Source organism: Lolium perenne, chromosome 4 (assembly GCF_019359855.2).
Source record: "Lolium perenne isolate Kyuss_39 chromosome 4, Kyuss_2.0, whole genome shotgun sequence".
Classification (NCBI taxonomy): Eukaryota; Viridiplantae; Streptophyta; class Magnoliopsida; order Poales; family Poaceae; genus Lolium; species Lolium perenne.
The window spans coordinates 402,860,798-402,883,339 of NC_067247.2; the positions used below are offsets into that span (position 1 = coordinate 402,860,798).

The 22,542-nt window shown below is 47.2% G+C and overlaps 2 protein-coding genes across 3 annotated transcripts; one reads left to right on the forward strand and one right to left on the reverse strand.

The window, feature by feature from the left end:
* The first annotated feature begins 10,920 nt into the window (after positions 1-10,920).
* On the forward strand, positions 10,921-11,557 carry LOC127297409 (uncharacterized). Of its 2 annotated transcripts, none has more exons than XR_011744252.1 (3): positions 10,921-11,028; positions 11,119-11,206; positions 11,282-11,425. XR_011744252.1 is itself a non-coding variant. In XM_051327717.2 (3 exons), exons 1-3 carry the CDS (start codon positions 11,015-11,017, stop codon positions 11,540-11,542), a joined length of 354 nt encoding a protein of 117 aa, XP_051183677.1. In that variant the 5' UTR covers positions 10,921-11,014; the 3' UTR covers positions 11,543-11,557. The 2 variants fall into 2 exon arrangements, 1 of the variants encoding a protein (XP_051183677.1); XM_051327717.2 differs by having other exon boundaries at positions 11,291-11,557.
* A 508-nt stretch (positions 11,558-12,065) lies between these two features.
* On the reverse strand, positions 12,066-18,064 carry LOC127348164 (uncharacterized). The gene is made up of 9 exons (XM_071818422.1): positions 17,845-18,064; positions 13,735-13,928; positions 13,433-13,636; positions 13,171-13,347; positions 13,019-13,097; positions 12,739-12,902; positions 12,542-12,652; positions 12,328-12,462; positions 12,066-12,254 (listed from the first exon to the last, which is right to left on the reverse strand). Exons 1-9 carry the CDS (start codon positions 18,062-18,064, stop codon positions 12,066-12,068), a joined length of 1,473 nt encoding a protein of 490 aa, XP_071674523.1.
* Positions 18,065-22,542: the final 4,478 nt, after the last annotated feature.

Here is a 22,542-nt window from a genome sequence, read left to right on the forward strand (position 1 = left end):
CCCGGAGGGGTATCGCGGTATTATTAATCTCAGCCATCCTACCGTAATCCCGAACATGTATCTCAACCGTTCCCGTGTTTCACTCAGGAAAACGTTTCAGCCTTAGGGGGTCTATGGAAGCATAAACCTATAAATAATGATATTTTTTACATAAAAAATGAGGCCAGAGGGAGATGGATCCCCGAGGCATTTTTATATATAGAAGGATCAGGAAACTCGTTTTAACTATTCTCTCTCGTGGTGGATCGAACCAGACAAGCATGTAGTACGGTGCCCCTACAAGTGAGCTCCCACAGTTGTTCCCGGGTCCTGTCGCGGTCGTTCTCGTGTCCTTCCATGGTTGTTTCCATGACAGTGTTTTCTCCATGTTTCTCTACAATACCAGAGCTTTCCCTCCAAACTTCCGTTGAAGTTCATGGGGCATGCTCCGGCGCAACGCCGTGAGCTTTGCACGTACCCAGGGGATCTTGATCGTCGCCATGACATGCATCATCATATACAATGTGAAACATGTCACAAGATCTTGATGCCTCCGGTTCATTTGACCAGCCCCACTCCCAAGCCTTCTCTTCCTCGATCATCGACATCTTCTTCAAAGGCATGCATGCTAGGCATGGCACGACCAACCACGCACACCTTGGTAGCACAACCAAAGTGACATTGTTGAGGAAACAATGTCTGCGCTGCTGATTGGTACCCTGCCCGAAAGCCACTATGTGAAATATGATATGATGCCACCGACCCACCCGCTTTTGTCAACAACTTAGTGGGCATCGAACGGCGAGAGGGATGAACAAGAGTGACACCAGCTGCCAAACGTACATCAGCGGCCACAAATTAGCAAACCAGGAGGATAGAAGATGCCTAAGTTATCCGAAAAATTACCTTTACACATACAGTCATCCGACTGCCATAGCCAACGAGATGACATGTCCGCATCTATAGCTAAAAGGGCAACACGGTCACTCGATGATCGATATAAAGCGCTCTGAACCGACATTAATGCATACCACCCGCAACCTCAACGTCTATATACCCAACACCACAATCTCAACACCTATATACCCGACACCGCAACCCCAACGCATATACAACCAACACGTACGTGACCAACACACAAAGGCCCGCAACATACAACATGTCCCACACACTTGCAAGGACGCACCGACCATGCACCGCCCTACAAAATGCATCGGGACCCACCATCACCGACAAAAGAACATGAACACAACAAAAAACTAAACGTTGGTATCGGAGAACGACAATGCGGGGAGCGTTTTGGGTCAATCTAGTACATCTTGAATTCTTGATGATACAAGTCCTTGAAATATGCAACTTGGTTTGACTAGGAGTTTGTCATGAAATAGGTATAAAATTAAAGTTTAAGATCCTAAGCAGAAGATGGACACATAAATTTCATTTGAAAAGTCCAACCAACCCCAACGTTCCTCTGACACTGCAATTTTATCACCATAAACGTTCAACACGCAGACAGTACTGACAGAAAAGGACACCGAGAGTGGGCATTATACCACCAAATCCGCCTACAATTTGCAATTCTTGGGACTCACTTACTCAAGTTTATACAAGTCAATGTGGAAGATGTGGGCACCTCCCAAGATTAAGTTGTTCATATGGCTTATCTACCAAAATAGAATATGGACCGCCGACCGTTTGGCTAAGCGGGATTGGCCAAATTGTGGAGCTTGTCCACTTTGCAACCAATGCCTCGAATCCGTCGATCATCTTCTTGTCCATTGCCGCGTCTCCTTACTTCTTTGGGACAAGGCTAAAGAGAGATTCGATATTCCTTCCATCCATACAAACTCTTGGGCGGGTCTAACCTTTACGGAATGGTGGAATTTGATATCCTCGGGCCAAAACCGCAAGGGAATGACATCGCTTGCCATGCTAATAATTTGGGAGATTTGGAACGAGAGAAATGATAGGATCTTCAAGAACAAGCGTGCTACATCGCAAGTCATCTTCGATAGGATCACAAAAGAAGCAAAGCTTTGGGTCCTAGCCGGTGCTAAGAATTTGAGTCAATTGATGCCGCGAAAGTAATTGTAATATTTTATTCGAACCTTTTACTTTCTTGTAAACTCCTTCTTAATCAATGAATGGGCAAAGCTTTTGCCCTCGTTCAAAAAAAAAAAAAAAAGCTTCCACCCAGTCAACCTGTGATGGGCGGGTAGACTGCTCGTCATGCTCTTCAACCATGTTCACATTCCAAAGTCTGAAACCAACGCACCATGCTGATGTAACTACGATCCTTCCAAAAAGGCCCGGTCCAGGACAATTGCAACCCATATTTAGTAATGTGCTTACCGGCCGGTCGAGGACAATTTTCTAAGAAATTAGCGACATGGTTTGAGGGAATTGAAAAAGTTCATACTAGCTCCCTTGGTCCATAAAAGGATATCTTGACTTTGTTAAATTTAGATGTATCTATATAGTAAATCGAGTTTAGACACGACTAAATTTAAACAAAGTTGAGACATACTTTTCTGGACGGACGGAATACTACTCCTATATTTATCAGTCACATCTATAGTGATGATATTCTAGGTTTTGCTGAGGAAACAAGTTGCATGATTACTCTCGCAACCATACATATATATGAACCTGATTTATGGACTAGAGTAGTAAATCAATGTGAGAGATTTTACCCGCGAGAGAGCCATGAGCGACGGCCAGCAGCAATAGCTGCAGCATCCCCAACGTTCCTCTGACACTGCAATTTTATCACCATAAACGTTCAACACGCAGACAGTACTGACAGAGAAGGATTGGGACCTGAGAGCTAGAGCGGATGACTAAGCTGAGAAGCGTACGTGTAACAGCCTAGCTCCGGCGGGCCTCCACGACGTCGACCCGGACGATGCTTGGCTGCAGAACCGGCGCGATAGGATCCTCCCCACGGTGCCAAACGCCGGACGAAACATGACGACCTAGTATCTGTATCTCCATCGCTCGCCCGACATTGGATACGAGAAATATAGAGGACGAGGATTGGGGCCAACCAAATTGGAACTGGAGTCGCAACTGGTGGTACGCACTTACCAAATCGGAACTGGAGTCGCAACGTGAATCTGGACCGGGCACAGCAGGCCCACTTCCAGTAGCAGGCTTATCGGTTGATTTCTTGCCTATCCATGAGTTGGCCAACTTGCCATGATTTTTTTTTTAAAAAATAGCTATTCGTATTAATTGATTTAACTTTATGTAGACTTAAATGTATCTAGTCAACAAACGTGTATAGATATAACCGTATCTATATAAAATTGAGTCAATTAATTTGGATCGGATGCCAAGAGATAGTGCACGCTGAACTTTTTTTTCCGCAATTATCCAAAGAAATGACAAAATTATAGTCATGAAATAAAATTGTGGGATAGGATTTGGAAACCATCCAAACATACCTAGTTAAGAAAACAACAAATCCAATCAATATGATGCAAGAACAATACCTCCATCTTTGATCTCAAAAAAAAAAAAAAAAAAACAGATACCTACATCTACATCTCCATGTCTGAAAATATAAAGGCAGATCAAACAATCTCACCCGTCCATACAACACGATTTAACATTGTATGTCTCTCTATGAACTAACATGATCAATACACTATTATATGCTACAATGCCCAAACTCTCCTCGAAAAATATGTGAATCCGCTCCTATGGGTTGTCGGTGCGCCTTGCCATCCCCACCAGTGAGGTGCCACGCCATTCTTCCGTTCAACATGCATGCAAATGTTGACGCTTCTCTATGTCACCAAGAGATATAACGTTCTCTCGAGCTCAAAATCCACCACCATCATTGCTCTTTGTCGTCTTACGGGTCTCTTTATGACCCTGCTGAAACTGGCACCATTATCTTTACATGATGTTTCGTTGGGCACTAAACACCCTGCTGATGAGCCCCGCATTGCTTCAAGGCCAAGCAATCCCTCTTATCTCCACTAACACAGAGGAAGACACCCGAGACAAGGCACAGTCAACGACCTCACCAAGCGGTAGTGCCTTGAACCAAGGCTGGAATACAAGGCTGATATGAAAACACAACAAAACATGAAGATTTTTTTGGGCGCTTACACCCGGTTTCTTTATAGTTAGGATGCACTTGAACCAAGCCAAAAGTACAAACTCAACCGGTGAAATACATATCAAAGCTGAGAAATTGTAAGACGCCTAATGTGACGGAGGGCCTATCCAAAGATTATGCTGCCACCTGCCATCCATGCTAGGAAAAAGTATTCCTCGCTACGAACTCTAGCCGTGTAGACACCTCCATAAACATACAACGATGCTCCACAGGTTGTAGAGGCTCCCATGAACGTAGTGTAGTTGTAAAACAGTAGATAGCCTGCACGAGAGAAGATTTTCTATCATTAAAAATATTATCATTTCTACATAGCCAAAGCGACTAAATGACATCAAGCGCTTCCACCATAATAATTAGTTTAAACCTATGATCCACACCATTTAGTCAATTGACAAATATATTTGCAACGTTGCATGGTGTGATAAGGTAGAACCTATATGGATGACTGACCATATATATCTAGTGAATTTGCATTGGAGAAATAAGCGTTTGATAGTCTCATTCTGGTGATATATAGAAGACAAACTTTTTTATATCCATGCCAATTGCGTTCTGCGAAATTGTCTTTAGTGGGGATTACTCCTCGAGGAAGGTACCACACGAAAACTTTAGTTTTTAGCGGAATATTCATCTTCCATATCTTTTTGCTATTATCAACTAGCACTTCTGGTGTACATCAAATTCATAGAGAATTTACATTTTCATATGGATTCCAGTGAAACTCATCAGATCCATGTGTCAGCTGGACTAAAGCTGTAGCAACACATTCCATGATGCTAGCCTTAGGCCGTTGAGTTCTCTTCTGAACGTCATATTTGGTGGGGAAGTTTCTAACAACTTAGCGATTGTATAACTTTTGTGGCATACAATATTGTACAGAGCTGAATATTGTTCTCAAAGCGTGGCATTGACTAACCATTTATCCTTTTAAAACCTTATTTCCTAACCATCCTTAATATAGAAAGAGCCATATGGGAAAATAATTTTATTCGTCGCCATTAGGCCAACTGAGAATTGCGAGTCCTCTGGTTTCTAATAAACCTGAGACAATGCGCATGAGTGTATGTACTTTCTCTTTAGTAGATTCCACCAAACCCCATCTTCAGCAAGAAGCTTGGAAATCCATTTACCTAGGAGAGCCCTTTTCTTGACCTCAAGAACATGAATCATATGCCCCCCCTGATCTTTAGGGCGGCAAACTACATTCCATCTCGCCAGATGATATTTCTTTTTGTCACTATCTCTTTACCAAAAGAATATCGAGTAAAATAATCCAATCGATTTAAGACTCCTTTGGGTAACGGGAAGAAGGAGATCATGTACAGTACTATATTACTTAGTACTGAATTAATAAGCATGAACCTTTTTCCAACGATATTATTTTTCCTTTCCATCTACTTAAACATTTTTGTAGTATGTTCTCGGCGTGTTTCCATTCAACATGTTTGAGCATCCGATGATGTATCGGAATCTCCAAATAGTTGATTGGAAACTAGCCTTGCTCGTAATGAGTAGCCTCGTCTTAGGCCTCACCCAAGCAAAATAGTCACTTTTGTGAAAATTTATTTTTAGATTTGAGAATAGCTCGAAAGCTCATAATATTAATTTGAAATGCCTTAAATTTTTGAGGTCATATTTTATAAAGAGAATTGTATTGTCGTCTTATTGAAGAATGGAAAGTCCGCCATCCACCAGGTGCTAACCTTCAATTTGGCCATATTTTTTGCACGCTCTGTGATTATGGTTAACATATCCGCCACAATATTAAATAATAGCATTGAAGATAATGGATCACCTTGCCTTAATTATTATTTTGTTTGAAAGTATCTCCCAACTTCATCATTACCTTTAATAGCTACATTTTCTCTGAAAATAAAATTATAGATTAGAGGTTGTTACTAATCAGAATTTTTTTTCATTCGGATTGTTTGCTGAAAGAAAGCACTTGACAAAACATGAAGATGACTGAACAAGAGATAAAAATCACTCCCCTAGACCAAATGGTTGTCAATTATGGAGGATTCCCTGTTCTGATATTTTTTGGACTCAGCTCGAGCCGAGAATCATACCTGGCCTTCGACGCTGGGGCGATGCTCATGCTCCAGAGGCTCTAGTTAACTTTCCGCAACGGCAGAGAAGGACCAGAGATGGCTGAAGGAGCCGCATCGAGCACTTGCCAGTACTTCATCAACAGGTAGTTGCAGATATCAAGTACTGTGGCGACAGTAAATTTAAAAGGGAAAGCGCCGAGTCTGACTTCAGGAGGACCAATAACACTAGACCTACGGAACCCCTCCGTGGAAGTGTATTTTTCTTAATTCTTTTGACAAGATCTATTTTGATTCGGTAACATGCAGCTGGTACGTGCAAGCTCCGAACTTCATAATACCAGTTCCTCTGTATATATTTTGTTGCTTGTTTGTTTTCTCTCTGCAAGGAAGAGTTTACCCACACTTTTTTGTATACAATGTTTTGTTTCTGCTTTTTTGGGGGAGAGAAATTTTTCTGCAGTGATACACAAAGAGATCTCAGAACGGGAGATGCCGTGTTTTTTTAGCAATAATCTGATTTCTACAAAAAAAAAGGTGTCAAAAAGTTGTTGACTTACAGGGTCTCCTTTTTTGTCCGAAAAATAAAACACAGACATAACTGAAAGCTAGACCATGAAAGAAAAACATGGCCACAGCCGAGAGACAACATGCCTATCGACGTGACATGGATCCTCTACCAAAACCGTCTGTGGTCCAAGATCACCTGATGCTGAAACTAGTAAAAGAACTGGAACATTAAAAAAGAAAAATCCATGCAAATAAAACAACAGAGGACACGTGCGCTAGCAAGGTGCAACGTAATGGATTGCGGTGTGCTCCAGTTAGGTTGCTGGTGCTATCGCACCATCATCCTCACCTCTCCTCGTCACCGGCAGGGCCAAGAAAAGAACATCCATCAATCCATGGCATATGAGACACAATCGAGCATCACCATATGCATATGAGATGTTAATTTCGAGCGTCCTTTTTCCGAAAAATAGATATAACTGAAAGCTAGACCATGCATGAAAATAAAACATGGCCACAAACGAGAGATAACATGCCTATCGACGTGACGTGGATCCGTCCAAGATCGCCCAATGCTAAAATTAGTAAAAAATGGAGCATTGGGAAAGAAAAATCCCCGCAAATAAAACAACAGGGGACACGTGCGCGAGCAGGGTGCAACTCAACGGATTGCGGTGGGCTCCAGTTAGATTACCGGCGCTGTCGAGGCCATCATCCTCTCCTCGTCACCAGAGGGGCCAAGAAAAGACCAGTGCCACAAATGAGAGAAAACACGCATCAAAATCATCCATCAATCCATGGCCCGAGAGTTGCCAACGCTGAAACTAACTGGAACCTTTGTTTTTCTTTTTTATTTACTTATTTTAGGGAAGCAAAACCGTGGACTAGTTAATCGAACGGGGCACGTGCGCTACTACCACTACAGGAATGGAGCTATATGCCGAGGGCCGGGAACCCTCGGCGTAGCATGCTTTGGCCCTCGGCGTAGGCTATGCCGAGGGCCGCCCTCGGCATAGCTCCTCGGCGTGTAAGTCCCTCGGCAAAGGCACTATCGCCGTCGGCGTAGCCCGGCCCTCGGCGTAGCACGCTACGCCGACGGCAAAACCCTCGGCATAGACTTTTAAAAAATTCAAATTTTCCGTTTCCAAAAAAATTCAAAAAAAAAATTCGAAAAAAAAATATTTTTTTCTATATGCCGACGGCAAAACCCTAGGCATAGACATTTAAAATTTTTAAAATTTTAATTTCTTTTACACAATTTTTTCTTTTTTTTTTCTTTTTTTTTCTTTTTTTTACTTGTTTATCTTTCACCCAATACACTTTTAATTCTAACTACACTTAATCTTATGTCAAATTACAATCATGGTTAAACTTCCCAGTCGGTCACCCATCCTCACACTACTCTAGCCTCAAAGACGCTTAACTTCTTTGTTCCATTCGGATGAGCTTCCATTATAGAATTGACACCTCTTGCTGATAATAATAGCATATCAACCCTATTAACCCTTGAACCGTGATGCACACTTCTTTATTTTTGAATCCCAAACAATTACTTAAGTAGACAACAATGAATATATATAAGTAATAATAATATTGAATTCAAATAAAAATAAAATGATTTTATTTTTTGGTCTTTTTTTCTATTTAATATTGAATAATTAATATCTTTAAATCGGAAAATCAAAATTCCACAAATAATATGTCTAAATCGATCAGAAAAATGAGAGGAATCTAAATATAATATACATATCATCATTTGAACCTAAAAATTAGAGGAATCCAAATATGACGCCCAATTTGCCATGTGGCCAAAACAGCCCCCTCGCGAGATGCGAAATGGCCGTATCGAGCGGGCTGGTGCACCGTTCGCCAACACGCTAAACGGACAAAAATTAGCACATAAAGTGATGTGTTATAGACATATAAAAAAATTTGCGGAATTTATTGAGTGACGGAAAGTGTACCCCTAGTTCAAATCCGGTCAGTTTCCAGCGGATTCGGCGGGACACCGCAGGAAGCTGCATGGATTCCCAGATAGCTAGCGCGCACATATGGCATGTGATATGTGGTGCGAAGGCGGTGTCCTACCACTACGCGGAGGTCTCGCGCCATACTAAAATACGCCCCATGTAGCTGCTTCACAAAATAAACCCGTTTTGGCACCCCGAAAATGAAAAAACCATCGCCCATCGGTCGGATTGGAAATCCGCTCCCGAGGCCTTGCTTCCCATCCCAGGGACCACGGACATGCCAAATATGGCCTCGTGCCGAGAAACTATGCGGTGTCACGGGCCGTTTCCTACTCATTTGCCCTAAAAGGCATATAACTCCGGACGTGATAGCCCTGTTTGTGAAGGGTTTTCCAAAATAATTGCCGTATCCTAATTCCGACTTTTGGAGTGGTTACTAGGACACATAAAATGACGCCACGCGGCTCCGCGGGATTTTCTGACTTTGTTTAAATTGTCATTTGGCCAAAACGGGCCCCCACGGAGATGCGGTATGTCCGTACCGGGCGCGCTGGTGCACCCGTTTACCATCGCGCTAAACGGACAAAAATTGGCACATAAACTGATATGTCATAGACCTAAAAACATTTTTTGCGGAATTTATTGAGCGACGGAAAGTGTAGCCCTAGTTCAAATCCGGTCACTTTCCAGCGGATTCGGTGGGACACCGCAGGAAGCCGCATGGATTCCCAGATAGCTAGCGCGCACATATGACATGTGATATGTGGTGCAAAGGCGGTGTCCTACCACTACGCAGAGGTCTCGCGCAATACTAAAATGCGCCTTATGTAGTTTCTTCACAAAAAAAACCCGTTTTGGCACCCCGAAAATGAAAAAACCATCGCCCATGGGTCGGATTGGAAATCCGCTCCCGGGGCCTTGCTTCCCATCCCAGGGACCACGCACGTGCCAAATATGGCCTCGTTCTGACAAACTATGCGGTGTCACGGGCCGTTTCCTACTCATTTGCCCTAAAAGCCATAGAACTCCGGACGTGATAGCCCTGTTTATAAAGGGTTTTCCAAAATAATTGCCGTATCCTAATTCTGACTTTTGGAGTGATTACTAGGACACATAAAATGACGCCATGCGGCTCCGCGGGATTTTCTGACTTTGTTTAAATTGTCATTTGGCCAAAAGGGGCCCCCACGGAGATGCGGTATGGCCGTACCGGGCGCGCTGGTGCACCCATTTACCATCGCGCTAAACGGACAAAAATTAGCACATAAACTGATATGTCATAAACCTAAAAACAATTTTTGCGGAATTTATTGAGCGAAGGAAAGTGTAGCCCTAGTTCAAATCCGGTCACTTTCCAGCGGATTCGGCGGGACACCGCAGGAAGCCGCATGGATTCCCAGATAGCTAGCGCGCACGTATGGCATGTGATATGGGGTGCGAAGGTGGTGTCCTACCACTACGCAGAGGTCTCGCGCAATACTAAAATACGCCCCATGTAGTTCCTTCACACAAAAAACCTGTTTTGGCACCCCGAAAATGAAAAAACCATCGCCCATGGGTCGGATTGGAAATTCGCTCCCGGGGCCTTGCTTCCCATCCCAGGGACCACGCACGTGCCAAATATGGTCTCGTTCCGACAAACTATGCGGTGTCACGGGCCGTTTCCTACTCATTGCCCTAAAAGCCATAGAAATCCGGACTTGATAGCCCTGTTCGTGAAGGGTTTTCCAAAATAATTGTCGTATCCCAATTCCATCTTTTGGAGTGGTTACTAGGACACATAAAATGATGCCATGCGGCTCCGCGAGATATTCTGACTTCGTTTAAATTGCCATCTGGCTAAAACGGGAACCTGAGAACATATAAGAAAGTGATTGAATTGTTTCTATGTTAACATGTTATTCTACATGATTCAAATATGCATGATTTTGACATAAACGGATAGAGGATGTTTTTCTGAACATTTTGATACCTCATACGCATTTTTCTGACATCCTATGAATTAGTTATGATTTTTACAAAATTAGACAAATTTGAAAAATAGCCTACGCCGAGGGTGGCCGTCGGCGTAGCCCTGTCTACGCCTAGGGCCAAAGATATGCCGAGGGCTGCCCTCGGCGTAGAGGTCGCTACGCCGACGGCCACGTTTCACCGAGTGTTGAAAGGGCAGGCTGGCCTGGCCGGGCCATACGCCGACGGCCCCGACTTTTGGCCGTCGGCGTATAGCCTGGCCCTCGGCATAGCCTCCCATTCCTGTAGTGTACTGCTGGTGCTATCGACGTCCTCCTCGCCATTTATATACGGATATGGATGATGCTTGGGAATCCATCGTGAGCTCACTCACTCATTCATCCATCTTCTCGTCCTAGAATTGGACCATGTCCACCGCCAGGTAACATACATGCCTCCACTTGTTCGTCTAAGTCTCAACTCCATGCTAGCCAGTGGCCTCAAGTGCCTTCCTGTTGTGTCCCCTTTTCAGGGTTCTTTGCAGCTTCTCCAAGCACGGAGCATGCGTGGAAGGAGAGAGCTCCGAGCTCTCCCACCACTCCACTGGCCAAGCTAACAACGTAACAATTTCATTACCACACTTCTGACGTGGATCATACCTTGCACCGATCCTTACGGTGATGCATGCTTGTTAGTTTTCTCAGGTTTGTGCCTTCTACCAGAAGGGTGCGTGCTCGAACGATGCCCGTTTCACGCATGATCACGTCGGGGTTTCTCACAGCAACCCGGTGTTCCAGCACGGAGGAGCCACTACGGGGGAGACGCCGTGGGCCGACGGCCCCGCACCGTCGGCACAGGTAAGTCCACCGTCGGCACCGTCTCTGCCGACGGTGACCGTCGGCGTACCGGCGTCGGCACAGATGGCGTCGGGGTTCGCGCGGGCACCGTCGGCGTAGCATGACACCGTCGGCACAGGCGTACGCCGACGGCTGAACGGTGGCCGTCGGCCTGCCCATCGTCGGCACACCCATCTCGCCGTCACGCCGGCTGCCGTCAACGTGCCCACTGTAGGCGACGGTTTCCACCGTCGGCACAGTTTCATCTTTTTTTTTTTCCAGAACCGGCGGGAAAACGTTTTGATTTGAACTGGGAAAAACGCGCGCTGGGCAGCAGCTGTGCCGACGGTGTCACCGTCGGCACAGCTGCTGCCCAGTTTTTTTTTAATTTGCCTGATTTTGCTCCATTTGCACAGCAATTGCATATAAAATAGCAGTATCATATACGAATTGCACACATATAGCTCACATCACAGATATAGCACAAATATGGCACCAAATCCCAAATTTAGTACAAATATAGCACACAAGCAATACGGTACATATAGTCATCCTACATAGATCATTCTACACATATAGCATGTGTCATGTAGCTAGTACAATGTAGAAACTATGGTGGTGCACCACCCGAGTGACGATCTAGCTACAGACGATCTAGCTCCGAGTGGGTGAAGTGAGGCCGCTGTATCTCGACCGTGCTCGGGGAGGTAGAACCACGACGAGAGCCACCGGAACCAGAAAAATGCCGAGGTTCGGCAGAAGCACCAGGAGAATGGCGACCGGGGTGCATCGGCGTACCACAAGGAGTGTCGTTCCCGGATTCTCCCAATCCCTACATGTTGGAGGGAGTTAGCAACTTAGCCATGTCACACCAAGTTAGCAACTTAGCCAAGTTAGCAACTTACCGGGGTCAACTGACGCTGACGCTTGTACATGATATAGAACTCCTCCTTGGACGGGAACACTGGCGTCGGCCCCGGATGAGGTGGCTCTGGGAGTGGTTCCTCTCGCACTCCAGTCATCATGAACCGAGTGAAACTCTGCAAGAAACGGGAGAGATAGCTCAGATTCAAACATGGGGACTTATGATGTTTTGCAACCATAGAGATTGAAACTTACCGCCATCTGGTTGCTCGTCCACTGGACATAGGCATCTTTCACAAGGTCATGCTCCTTAATCTTCTCGAGATACTCCTCGTAAGCTACTGCATAGGCCTCCTCGAGCTGAGTCTACAATTTCAGAAATAATGCGTCTCATCAACATAGCCATTCAGGAACAAGAGTCAAAACAGAGGATGAAAGTGTGGATGACTTACATCAACCTCTACCCGAGAACGGCATGTAGTCCGCGAGGAGGTAGCGTAGCTGCCGGAGGGGAGGGTAGCCTTGATCTGCGTGAAGTTCCTCTGAGGCTTGAAACCCCGACAAGGCAGGCGGGACGTCCATGCGGCTGGCCGGACCCCGCCGACATCATCGCCACCTCGTCGACCGACTCGGTCATAGGGTCCTCCACCTACTGGATGGAGCTTGGCGTACTCCTCGCGGTATCTTTCCTTGTTCTCTTTGGCCTTGCCGTAGTACATCTCAGGCGCGGGCCGAGGCTCGTTCGGACGGGCGTCACCGGCTTCATGTGCGTCCACGCTTCCATCTCACCAAGTTCCCTCCCGAGCTTCCCCTGCATCACAAAAAAAATGTTATGCATATCATCGAAAATCAAAAAATGCAGCTTGTTCCATTTTTATATGTACCAGACGCTCCCGATAGCGATCGGTGCTGCTGCTCCCCGCACTGTGTGTTCCCTGATTCCCACGGTTGGCCTTGTTCCGGTCGCTCACGGCCTTGAAATCGGGGTTTTCGCCGACCCAATTCTTGACCAACTCCATGAAGGCGGCCCTCTTATTATTATCAGCCCAATGTGGTACAACCTGCAAAATCAAAACTCATTTGAAGAACAAACAATATAGTTGCAAGTTAGCCGCGGTACATAGAATCGCATTGACAATTACTTACCGACATGAAGTCCTCTATCGTCATAGCCGGGGCGAGTCCCTGCACAATCTCAGGCTTTGTGTACCTTACGCCCTGCTCAGCATAGAAGTGGCCGATGCACGTGATCCTCTGGTTGTACCACTGCTGCCGTGTCAACTTCCGACACATGTTACGGAGCACCACGTCCGCCCTCTCCTTATGCTCAGTCGCCACCCTATAATTGCGCTGCAATCAAGCATAACAGAAAGTGTGAGAGGCATGAGTTATCACGGTGGGGTTATCAACTACATATGAACGAAACCCAAAGAGTATGCATTACGTACCCAAAACTTCTTGATCACGGCGTCGGCGGCGGAAGTAAAGCCAGGGTAAGGCGCTATCTCAAAGTCTTCCCAAGTGTAGGCTAGCTTGGACTCGCCCCCAAGGACCGGAGTGTACATCCCCGGCCAGTACTTCCTAATAGCAGCTCCAATCGACTCCCGGCACGCGGACATTCTTCCCCGTGTATGTGAAATTCCTGCACAATTATCAAACATTAGAAAATGCTAAGTGTCATAACGAAAATGAAATCACCTTACTACTTACTCTATCTTTCCTGGGACAAGGAGCCACTTCTCATCCTCCGTAGCAGGTTCCTTACTCTCATCGGGAACCTGCGCTTCCCCACGAATCCGCAACTTCTTCGGAGCCATCTCCGTCGAAGCCTCCTCGTCCCTAGACTCCTCCTCCTCCTCCCTAGTGTCCTCCTCCTCCTCCCTAGTGTCCTCCTCCTCGTCCATAGACTGTGAAGCCACTGAGCCAGAAGCAGAGGGAATGTCAGCTAGAAGGAGCTGTGCATTCCCCCCTCGTCCTCCAGCTCGTCCTCCCCCTCGTCCTCCAGCTTGTCCTCCCCCTCGTCCTCCAGCTCATCCTCCCCCTCGTCCTCCCCGTCCTCCGTCTTCGTCTTCGTAACGCCGGGTGGGAACAATGGGTCTTCCACTCCGTCTGGAAGCACCCGGCCCTGGCTTCCGCTGATGCATCTGATCAAGCAAGGAGCTCGATGATGCCTTCCGTCCGCTCATATTGGGCAATTACCTGCATAAGAAAAGAGAAAATAATTAATAAGCATGTTGAAAATTAATAAGCATAATGACAAATATAGGTACTAAGCATAATGAAAAATGTAGGTATTAAGCATAATGACAAATGTATGTATTAAGCATAATGATAATGTAGGTACTAAGCATAATGACAAATGTATGTATTAAGCATAATGATAATGTAGGTACTAAGCATAAAAGACCCTCACCATTCATCACCACTCTCATCTCTAGGCATTGGGTTCTCAGCCTCACTATCAAAATCAGTATCATATGAGTATTCATGGTCGGCATTGGGTTCCGGTTGAGTCTCGACAATGTTGTCTTTGTTCGCATGGCGCTTGGTGAGCATAGCTATGTCCTTCAGGTCCACCACGGTCTCACCACGCATTTGTACATCGTTGTGGAGATCCTGAAGACCTATGTCTATTTGAAGAGCCCCGAACTGCTCTTCCTCTTGATAGAAAATTCCCTCATATGTTACCGGGTCAATGTTGTTGTAATCGTCCTCGGAGGGGATGGGTAGCTTACCATGTGGCGATACCTGGAACACGACTTCCCAGCCCATGAGTTCCTCATTCTGACATGGGTAGGACAAATAATAAACTTGCTTGGTTTGGTGAGCCACAACATAGACGTCGGATCCGTTGTAGGTGGTTGTAGGCCTAACGTCATATAAACCAATGGAGGGGGTGCTTCTCATTCCACCGTGTGGGTCAAACCAGTGGCATTTGAACACAAAGAGCTTGAGTTCTATGTTTGCGTTGTTGAACGTCAACTCGTATACCTTTTGTAACCTTCCATAGTAATCAAGATCATCGGCTCCGCGGGTGTAGACCCCAGTATTTATTGTTTTTGCATTAGGCCGGTTCTTACGGTGAAACTCCGTATGGAAGCGATACCCATTTACATCATACTTCTCATGCGTATGGACTCTACGGTTAAAACCACTGGGAAACGCATCTCAACTCATCTGTCATCTCAACGTTGGGATCAGCTCCCTACAAGTTCGATTCAGATTATTTTGTGCATTAGTTACGTGTAATAAGACAAGTCACGGATTGCAAAGTAAGAGGAACATTTGAGAAATTACTTTTTCATGGAACCAGTTCACGAAGCTTTTATTTAAGGGCGGGGCACCCTCTTTCGAAGAGTGTACCACGGCGTGGGAGTGGGACCATTTCTTCCTGACCACATTTCATCATGGAATTGGCTGAAAGGAGAAAATACGTATTAGACCAAAACCAAGTTACTGATTGCAAAGTAATTGGTTCATCATTTTACCTCATGAAATCGACCACTTCCTCCATGTTCATAAGCACGTAAAGCATTATGCAATCCTTCTCTTACGGCGAAATGTTCTCCACTTTTGAGGCCCCGGCCTTGCCACCGGGATATTTGAAGAGCAAGAGCTTTGGGTCACGGTTGGGCTCATCGGAATTGTACCGAGCGACCGGGTTATGCTTAGTGGGCACATCATTGGCATAGTACATTGTCGTGGCGTCTGCCATCTCATGGAGGAGAGTTGCCTCAGCTATGCATGCTTCAATCTTATTTTTGTTTCCACATTTGTACCGAATATATTTGAACTCCCTCTCAATACAAAGCGACAACGATATCGCACCGGTCCCCCAAGATTGCCTCGTTGGCGAGATGCACGATGAGATGTCCCATCGGAGTGAAGAGTGCTTGGGGGAATATAATCTGTAAGTTGCATAGCATGTCCGGCACTTGCTGCTGGAGCTTCTCAGTCACCTCGGTACATATACGCTTAGCACAGACCGTGCGGAAAAAATGGCTCACCTCCGCCCGCCCGCGCCAGACCTGATCGGGGAGAGCCCCGCGAAGCATCACCGGCATCAGCCGCTCAATCCATATATGATAGTCGTGACTCTTGAGCCCGTTTATTTTTCCGTAGCAAGATTGACTCCCTTACTCATATTCGAACAATAACCATCAGGGAACATCACGTCATATTTGAGCCACGTAAATGCCTCCTTCTTGTCGGCGCTATCAAGACAGTACTTGGCATGCGGCTTTAACCAACCTTTTCGATTGCCCTCGGAGGCTGCATGTGTAGAGCCACCTGTCACATATCTCCTCAATATCGACTCTAGCTGAAACATTATCCCTTGACTTGCCTGGTATGTTGCAGCAGGGTGTTAAGGAATGCCTCCCCACAATTCTTTTCGGTGTGCATCATATCGATATTATGGGGAAGTTCAAGGTCCTTGTAATACTCGAGCTGTTATGCCTGCTATGTGAGTCCGGTTGTGCGTTTTACCATATCCCTCAAATTGGTGGCCGGGTTCCTTACTAGGCTGGAGAGCACGTAGCTCAGCATCAACGGTTGCACCATTGAACTTTGGTATTTCTTTATGTTCAAGCACAACTACGCCTTTCGTGAAGTTTTTCTTGTCGATCTGAACCGATGCCCTGGATCGAGGAACTTGCGGTGTTTGTCAAAGGCAACATATTTGTGTCCAGCTTTTAGGTGCCTGAATTCTAGTTCGTGCCTGCACACTGGGCATGGAAACTTACCAGCTGTACTATGCCCACAGAATAGGGCGTACCCGGGTAGGTCATGCATCGAATAGTGGAACCAAACTTTCATGATGAAGTTTCTCTTTGATGCTCGGTCGTATGTCAATGTACCGTGATGCCACGAGTGGTGCAAATCATCCACAAGTGGTTGCATTAAGACACTCAATTTCTTCCTGGATATTCAGGCCTGGAAGGATCATCGACAAGAATATGTTCTTCCTTTGCATTACGACTCCGGGAGGGAGATTGAGCGGAATAACAAACACGGGCCAGCAGCTGTACGCGGCAGTCGACATACCATATGGGTTGAATCCATCGGTTGCTATCGCAATTCTAACATTCCGAGCCTCACTTGCCTCATTTGGGTGCTTTTCATCGAAGCGCTTCCATGATTGACCATCAGATGGATGTACCATGGGTACCCGTTTCTTCTCGTCTTGCAATCTTATCCCGGTCTTATGCCATGTCATCTGCTTGGCAGTCTCCTCGAACATGTAAAGCCGCTGGATTCCTTTGATGAATGGGAGATAACGAAGAATCTTTATGGCTACTTTTGTCTGCCTCTTCTGACCATTGCCTACATCTACCTCATGATACCTAGAGTGACCACACTTGGCACAAGATACTTGTCATCCGCATATTCTTTTCAAATCAAAAGGCAAAGTTTGGGACAGACATCATATGTTACATAATCCATTTTCAATGCTTTCAAGATTTTCTTCGTTTCGTACATGGTCTTGGGCAAGCAATGACCTTCGAGGCAACATGTTACCTACGTGCTCGTAGTCTTTTCAAAGGATGCTCGAGTACTCTCAAACATGCACTTGTCGGCTAGCAACTGCGTGATGCCATCAAGTTGAGACATTTTTGCACCCGGGTATAGAGGCCTCCTAGCTGAGGCCATCATATCAATGAAGGCCCTCGCGGTTGGCTCAGGTTCCTCCTCTGGAAGTTCCTCCGGTTGTGGCGGTCCCTCCGGTTCAGGCGGTTCCTCCGGTTCAGACTGTTCGTCCCATGGTAACTCTGGCATGTCAGCATCCCGAAGATCATCTAGCAAGTTTAAGATGCCATCGTTCTCATTGCCATCGATCCGCTGCCGCATCACCTCACCTCTATCACGTTCGTGCCGAGAAAAGTCGACCGGCGGGTCGTAGTCACGCATATACCCATTCCACCAAAGGTGTTTAGTCATCTCTAGAATATCCTTAGGATGACGCCTCCTGCAGACATTGCAAGGGCAACGGGGACGAACAATCCCCTTCGAACCACGAGCTAACTCCTTCACTAACAAATCGGTCTTCCATTTCCATTCATCTGTCACTTGAGTCGAACTAACACGGCCACTGTACATCCACTCATTATCAGCCATCCTGCTTTATTGCGTGACAAACAACAAATAGTAGCATGAAATTGAATGCATCATATTTTTACTTTTCTACCGGCGAAAACGCGTGCATCAACCTACATCTCTACTAGGTGGGCTCCTAGCAGCCCCCGGACCCGTAGTTGGGTACGTTCTCCACGTTCTGCTCGGGTGCGAGACAGAATTTCGGCAGCACCTCCCCGCTGCTCTCCCGATACACGTCTCGGCAAAAAGCCGAGAGGATGTGCATCCGGAGAACAACAGGGAGGCGCTGACGAAATCCTGTCTCGCACCCGAGCAGAACATGGAAAACGTACTAACTACGGGTCCGGCGATCGTCCGTAAATGCCACAAGCGTTACGGTTCAAAATATGCTGACCACTAATGCATATTTATCCGCGTAACGCTTGCGGACGGGAATTGACACCTAGGTTACACGACTTGACGGAGAAATGAAATCTAATGACATAAAAAATGCGGAGGGGGAGTCGGCAATTCAGCTCACCCTCGGCTGTAGAGGAAGTAGTCGAACAACCGGCGATGTCGACGGCCGTAGAGATGCGCCGCAAGATCCGGGATCATCACGCGGGATGCTCACTACTGGACCTAGTTAAAATAATAAAAATTTGTCAATGCAAATTTCAATTTCCATTTCTATTCCTTCATTTTCATTTCAATTTACATTAAAATTTCAATTTCAATTTCCAAATTCTTTACTTCATTTCAATTTCAATTTGCAAATTCTATTTCAATTTGCAAATTTACAATTACAATTCTATTACAATTCTATTTCAATTTGCAAATTTACAATTTACAATTACCTAGCTAATTGCAAATACTAAAAAGAAAAAAAAAACCTTACCATGGCCGGCACCGGGTTGCTGCGGGGGGACGGCGGCGGCACCGGCGGGCTGCGGGGGGACGGCGCGGCGGCGGCACCGGCGGGCTGCGGGGGCAATGGCGGCGCCGCACCGGCGGGCTGCGGGGGACGGCGGCGGCGGCGGCGCAGCGGCGGCGGCCGGGAGGACGGCGGGCGGCGCTGGGGCAGGGCGTGGGCGCGGGCCGGGGAGGGTGCGGGGGACGGCGGCGGCCGGGAGGACGGCGGCGGCGCTGGGGCAGGGCGGCGGCGGCGCGCTGCGGGGGCAGTGGCGTGGGCGTGGGCAGGGCGTCGATCCGGGAGAGGCAGCCCGCGTTGACCCCCACTTAAGTGGGTTTGTGTGCCGACGGCCAGGTTGTGCCGACGGTGACCGTCGGCACACTTTTTTATTTTTTTTATTTTTTTTATTTTTATTTTTATTTTTTTTTGATCTTTTGTTCTGGCATGACTGATGTTGCTACAATAATGCTGAGAAAAAAGAATGCCTTAGAACATCCCCACTTTTGCCCCATCTTGGTGTTTGAGGGGGTGCCCTACTTAATCAAGGGGGCAACTATGCATTTCATTCATGGAATAATGATAAATCCCAACATCGAGATAAAACGAATGAAACCAACACACAAACACAACTGGAGATAAATAGTTACCAAAGACGCAAACGACTCTAATTGATATCGAGTTCTCGTATTTGTTGGTCCTCTAGTGTAGGAACCCCATGTCCGGGAAGCCGGGCACACCCGGAGGGGGTAGCATTGGATATAGAACCATCTCAAATCACTTTTGTGCATGCCATGTGGACACACACAACTTTTGGGGCCATTCCCTAGGTCCGATGCTCGATTTCGACGAAACCCTAGTTACGTTGACCGCGCCGTCTACCCCTTTGATCGCATCCCATCGGGTTCCCCGGTGGGCGTATGCCTACGTTTGAGCTTGGTTAGGTCATAGGTACATGTGGAAACAAGGATCATACCCTATGATCCCAAGGTTCTCTCCGGTTCACCTCCGAGGGAGTTCCCCCCTATACATGCAGAATCTGCCTAAGTGTAGGAACCCCATGTCCGGGAAGCCGGGCACACCCGGAGGGGGTAGCATTGGATATAGAACCATCTCAAATCACTTTTGTGCATGCCATGTGGACACACACAACTTTTGGGGCCATTCCCTAGGTCCGATGCTCGATTTCTGACGAAACCCTAGTTCTGTTGACCGCGCCGTCTACCCCTTTGACTGCATCCCATCGGGGTTCCCCCGGTGGGTGTATGCCTACGTTTGAGCTTGGTTAGGTCATAGGTACATGTGGAAACAAGGATCATACCCTATGATCCCAAGGTTCTCTCCGGTTCACCTCCGAGGGAGTTCCCCCCTATACATGCAGAATCTGCCTAAGTGTAGGAACCCCATGTCCGAGAAGCCGGGCACACCCGGAGGGGGTAGCATTGGATATAGAACCATCTCAAATCACTTTTGTGCATGCCATGTGGACACACACAACTTTTGGGGCCATTCCCTAGGTCCGATGCTCGATTTCTGACGAAACCCTAGTTCTGTTGACCGCGCCGTCTACCCCTTTGACTGCATCCATCGGGGTTCCCCCGGTGGGCGTATGCCTACGTTTGAGCTTGGTTAGGTCATAGGTACATGTGGAAACAAGGATCATCCCATATGATCCCAAGGTTCTCTCCGGTTCACCTCCGAGGGAGTTCCCCCCTATACATGCAGAATCTGCCTAAGTGTAGGAACCCCATGTCCGGGAAGCCGGGCACACCCGGAGGGGGTAGAATTGGATATAGAACCATCTCAAATCACTTTTGTGCATGCCATGTGGACACACACAACTTTTGGGGCCATTCCCTAGGTCCGATGCTCGATTTCTGACGAAACCCTAGTTCTGTTGACCGCGCCGTCTACCCCTTTGACTGCATCCCATCGGGGTTCTCCCGGTGGGCGTATGCCTACGTTTGAGCTTGGTTAGGTCATAGGTACATGTGGAAACAAGGATCATCCCATATGATCCCAAGGTTCTCTCCGGTTCACCTCCGAGGGAGTTCCCCCCTATACATGCAGAATCTGCCTAAGTGTAGGAACCCCATGTCCGGGAAGCCGGGCACACCCGGAGGGGGTAGCATTGGATATAGAACCATCTCAAATCACTTTTGTGCATGCCATGTGGACACACACAACTTTTGGGGCCATTCCTTAGGTCCGATGCTCGATTTCTGACAAAACCCTAGTTCTGTTGACCGCGCCGTCTACCCCTTTGACTGCATCCCATCGGGGTTCCCCCGGTGGGCGTATGCCTACGTTTGAGCTTGGTTAGGTCATAGGTACATGTGGAAACAAGGATCATCCCATATGATCCCAAGGTTCTCTCCGGTTCACCTCCGAGGGAGTTCCCCCCTATACATGCAGAATCTGCCTAAGTGTAGGAACCCCATGTCCGGGAAGCCGGGCACACCCGGAGGGGGTAGCATTGGATATAGAACCATCTCAAATCACTTTTGTGCATGCCATGTGGACACACACAACTTTTGGGGCCATTCCCTAGGTCCGATGCTCGATTTCTGACGAAACCCTAGTTCTGTTGACCGCGCCGTCTACCCCTTTGACTGCATCCCATCGGGGTTCCCCCGGTGGGCGTATGCCTACGTTTGAGCTTGCTTAGGTCATAGGTACATGTGGAAACAAGTATCATCCCATATGATCCCAAGGTTCTCTACGGTTCACCTCCGAGGGAGTTCCCCCCTATACATGCAGAATCTCTCCTGCCCTTTTTTTCCCGCCCACCCTTTTCCCGCTGCTTCTCTCCCGCCCTTTTTTCCCGCCCACCCTTTCCCGCTCCTTCTCTCCCGCCCTTTTTTCCCGCCCACCCTTTCCCGCTACTTCTCTCCCGCCCTTTTTTCCCGCCCACCCTTTCCCGCCCATTCTCTCCCGCCATGTTTTCCCGCCGTTTCAGCCCCACGTCGGCCTATATATAGCCATGGCTTCTCCACTAACAGCACCAGCAACATTTCTCCCTTCATCACTTCTCTCATCCAATAGAACCACAAAATCCTCTGAGCTGAGCTGCCGCTGAGATGGCTCCTCGTCGCCGTAGCAACACGGGCTTCATCGGCGTTCGCCTGCGGCCTGCGGGACATTTCGCGGCTGAAATCACCGCCGGTGGTACGCGTGTGTGGCTCGGCACCTTCTACACGAAGGAGGCTGCTGCCCGCGCATACGACGTTGCGGCTTGGAGGTTTGGCCGGCCGCGCCACGAAATGAACTT

Bases quoted from the DNA above. Each gene is read 5' to 3' on its own strand.
- LOC127297409 (XM_051327717.2), top strand. The intron at 11,207-11,290 runs GTAACAATTTCA...TAGTTTTCTCAG, and splicing joins CCACTGGCCAAGCTAACAAC to GTTTGTGCCTTCTACCAGAA.
- LOC127348164 (XM_071818422.1), bottom strand. From the start codon at position 18,064: ATGCCAGAGTTACCATGGGACGAACAGTCTGAACCGGAGGAACCGCCT. The intron at 12,903-13,018 runs GCCCGCGCCTGA...TCGGTCGACGAG, and splicing joins GCCCGTCCGAACGAGCCTCG to GTGGCGATGATGTCGGCGGG. The intron at 12,255-12,327 runs GTAAGTTGCTAA...TCCAACATGTAG, and splicing joins GTCAGCGTCAGTTGACCCCG to GGATTGGGAGAATCCGGGAA.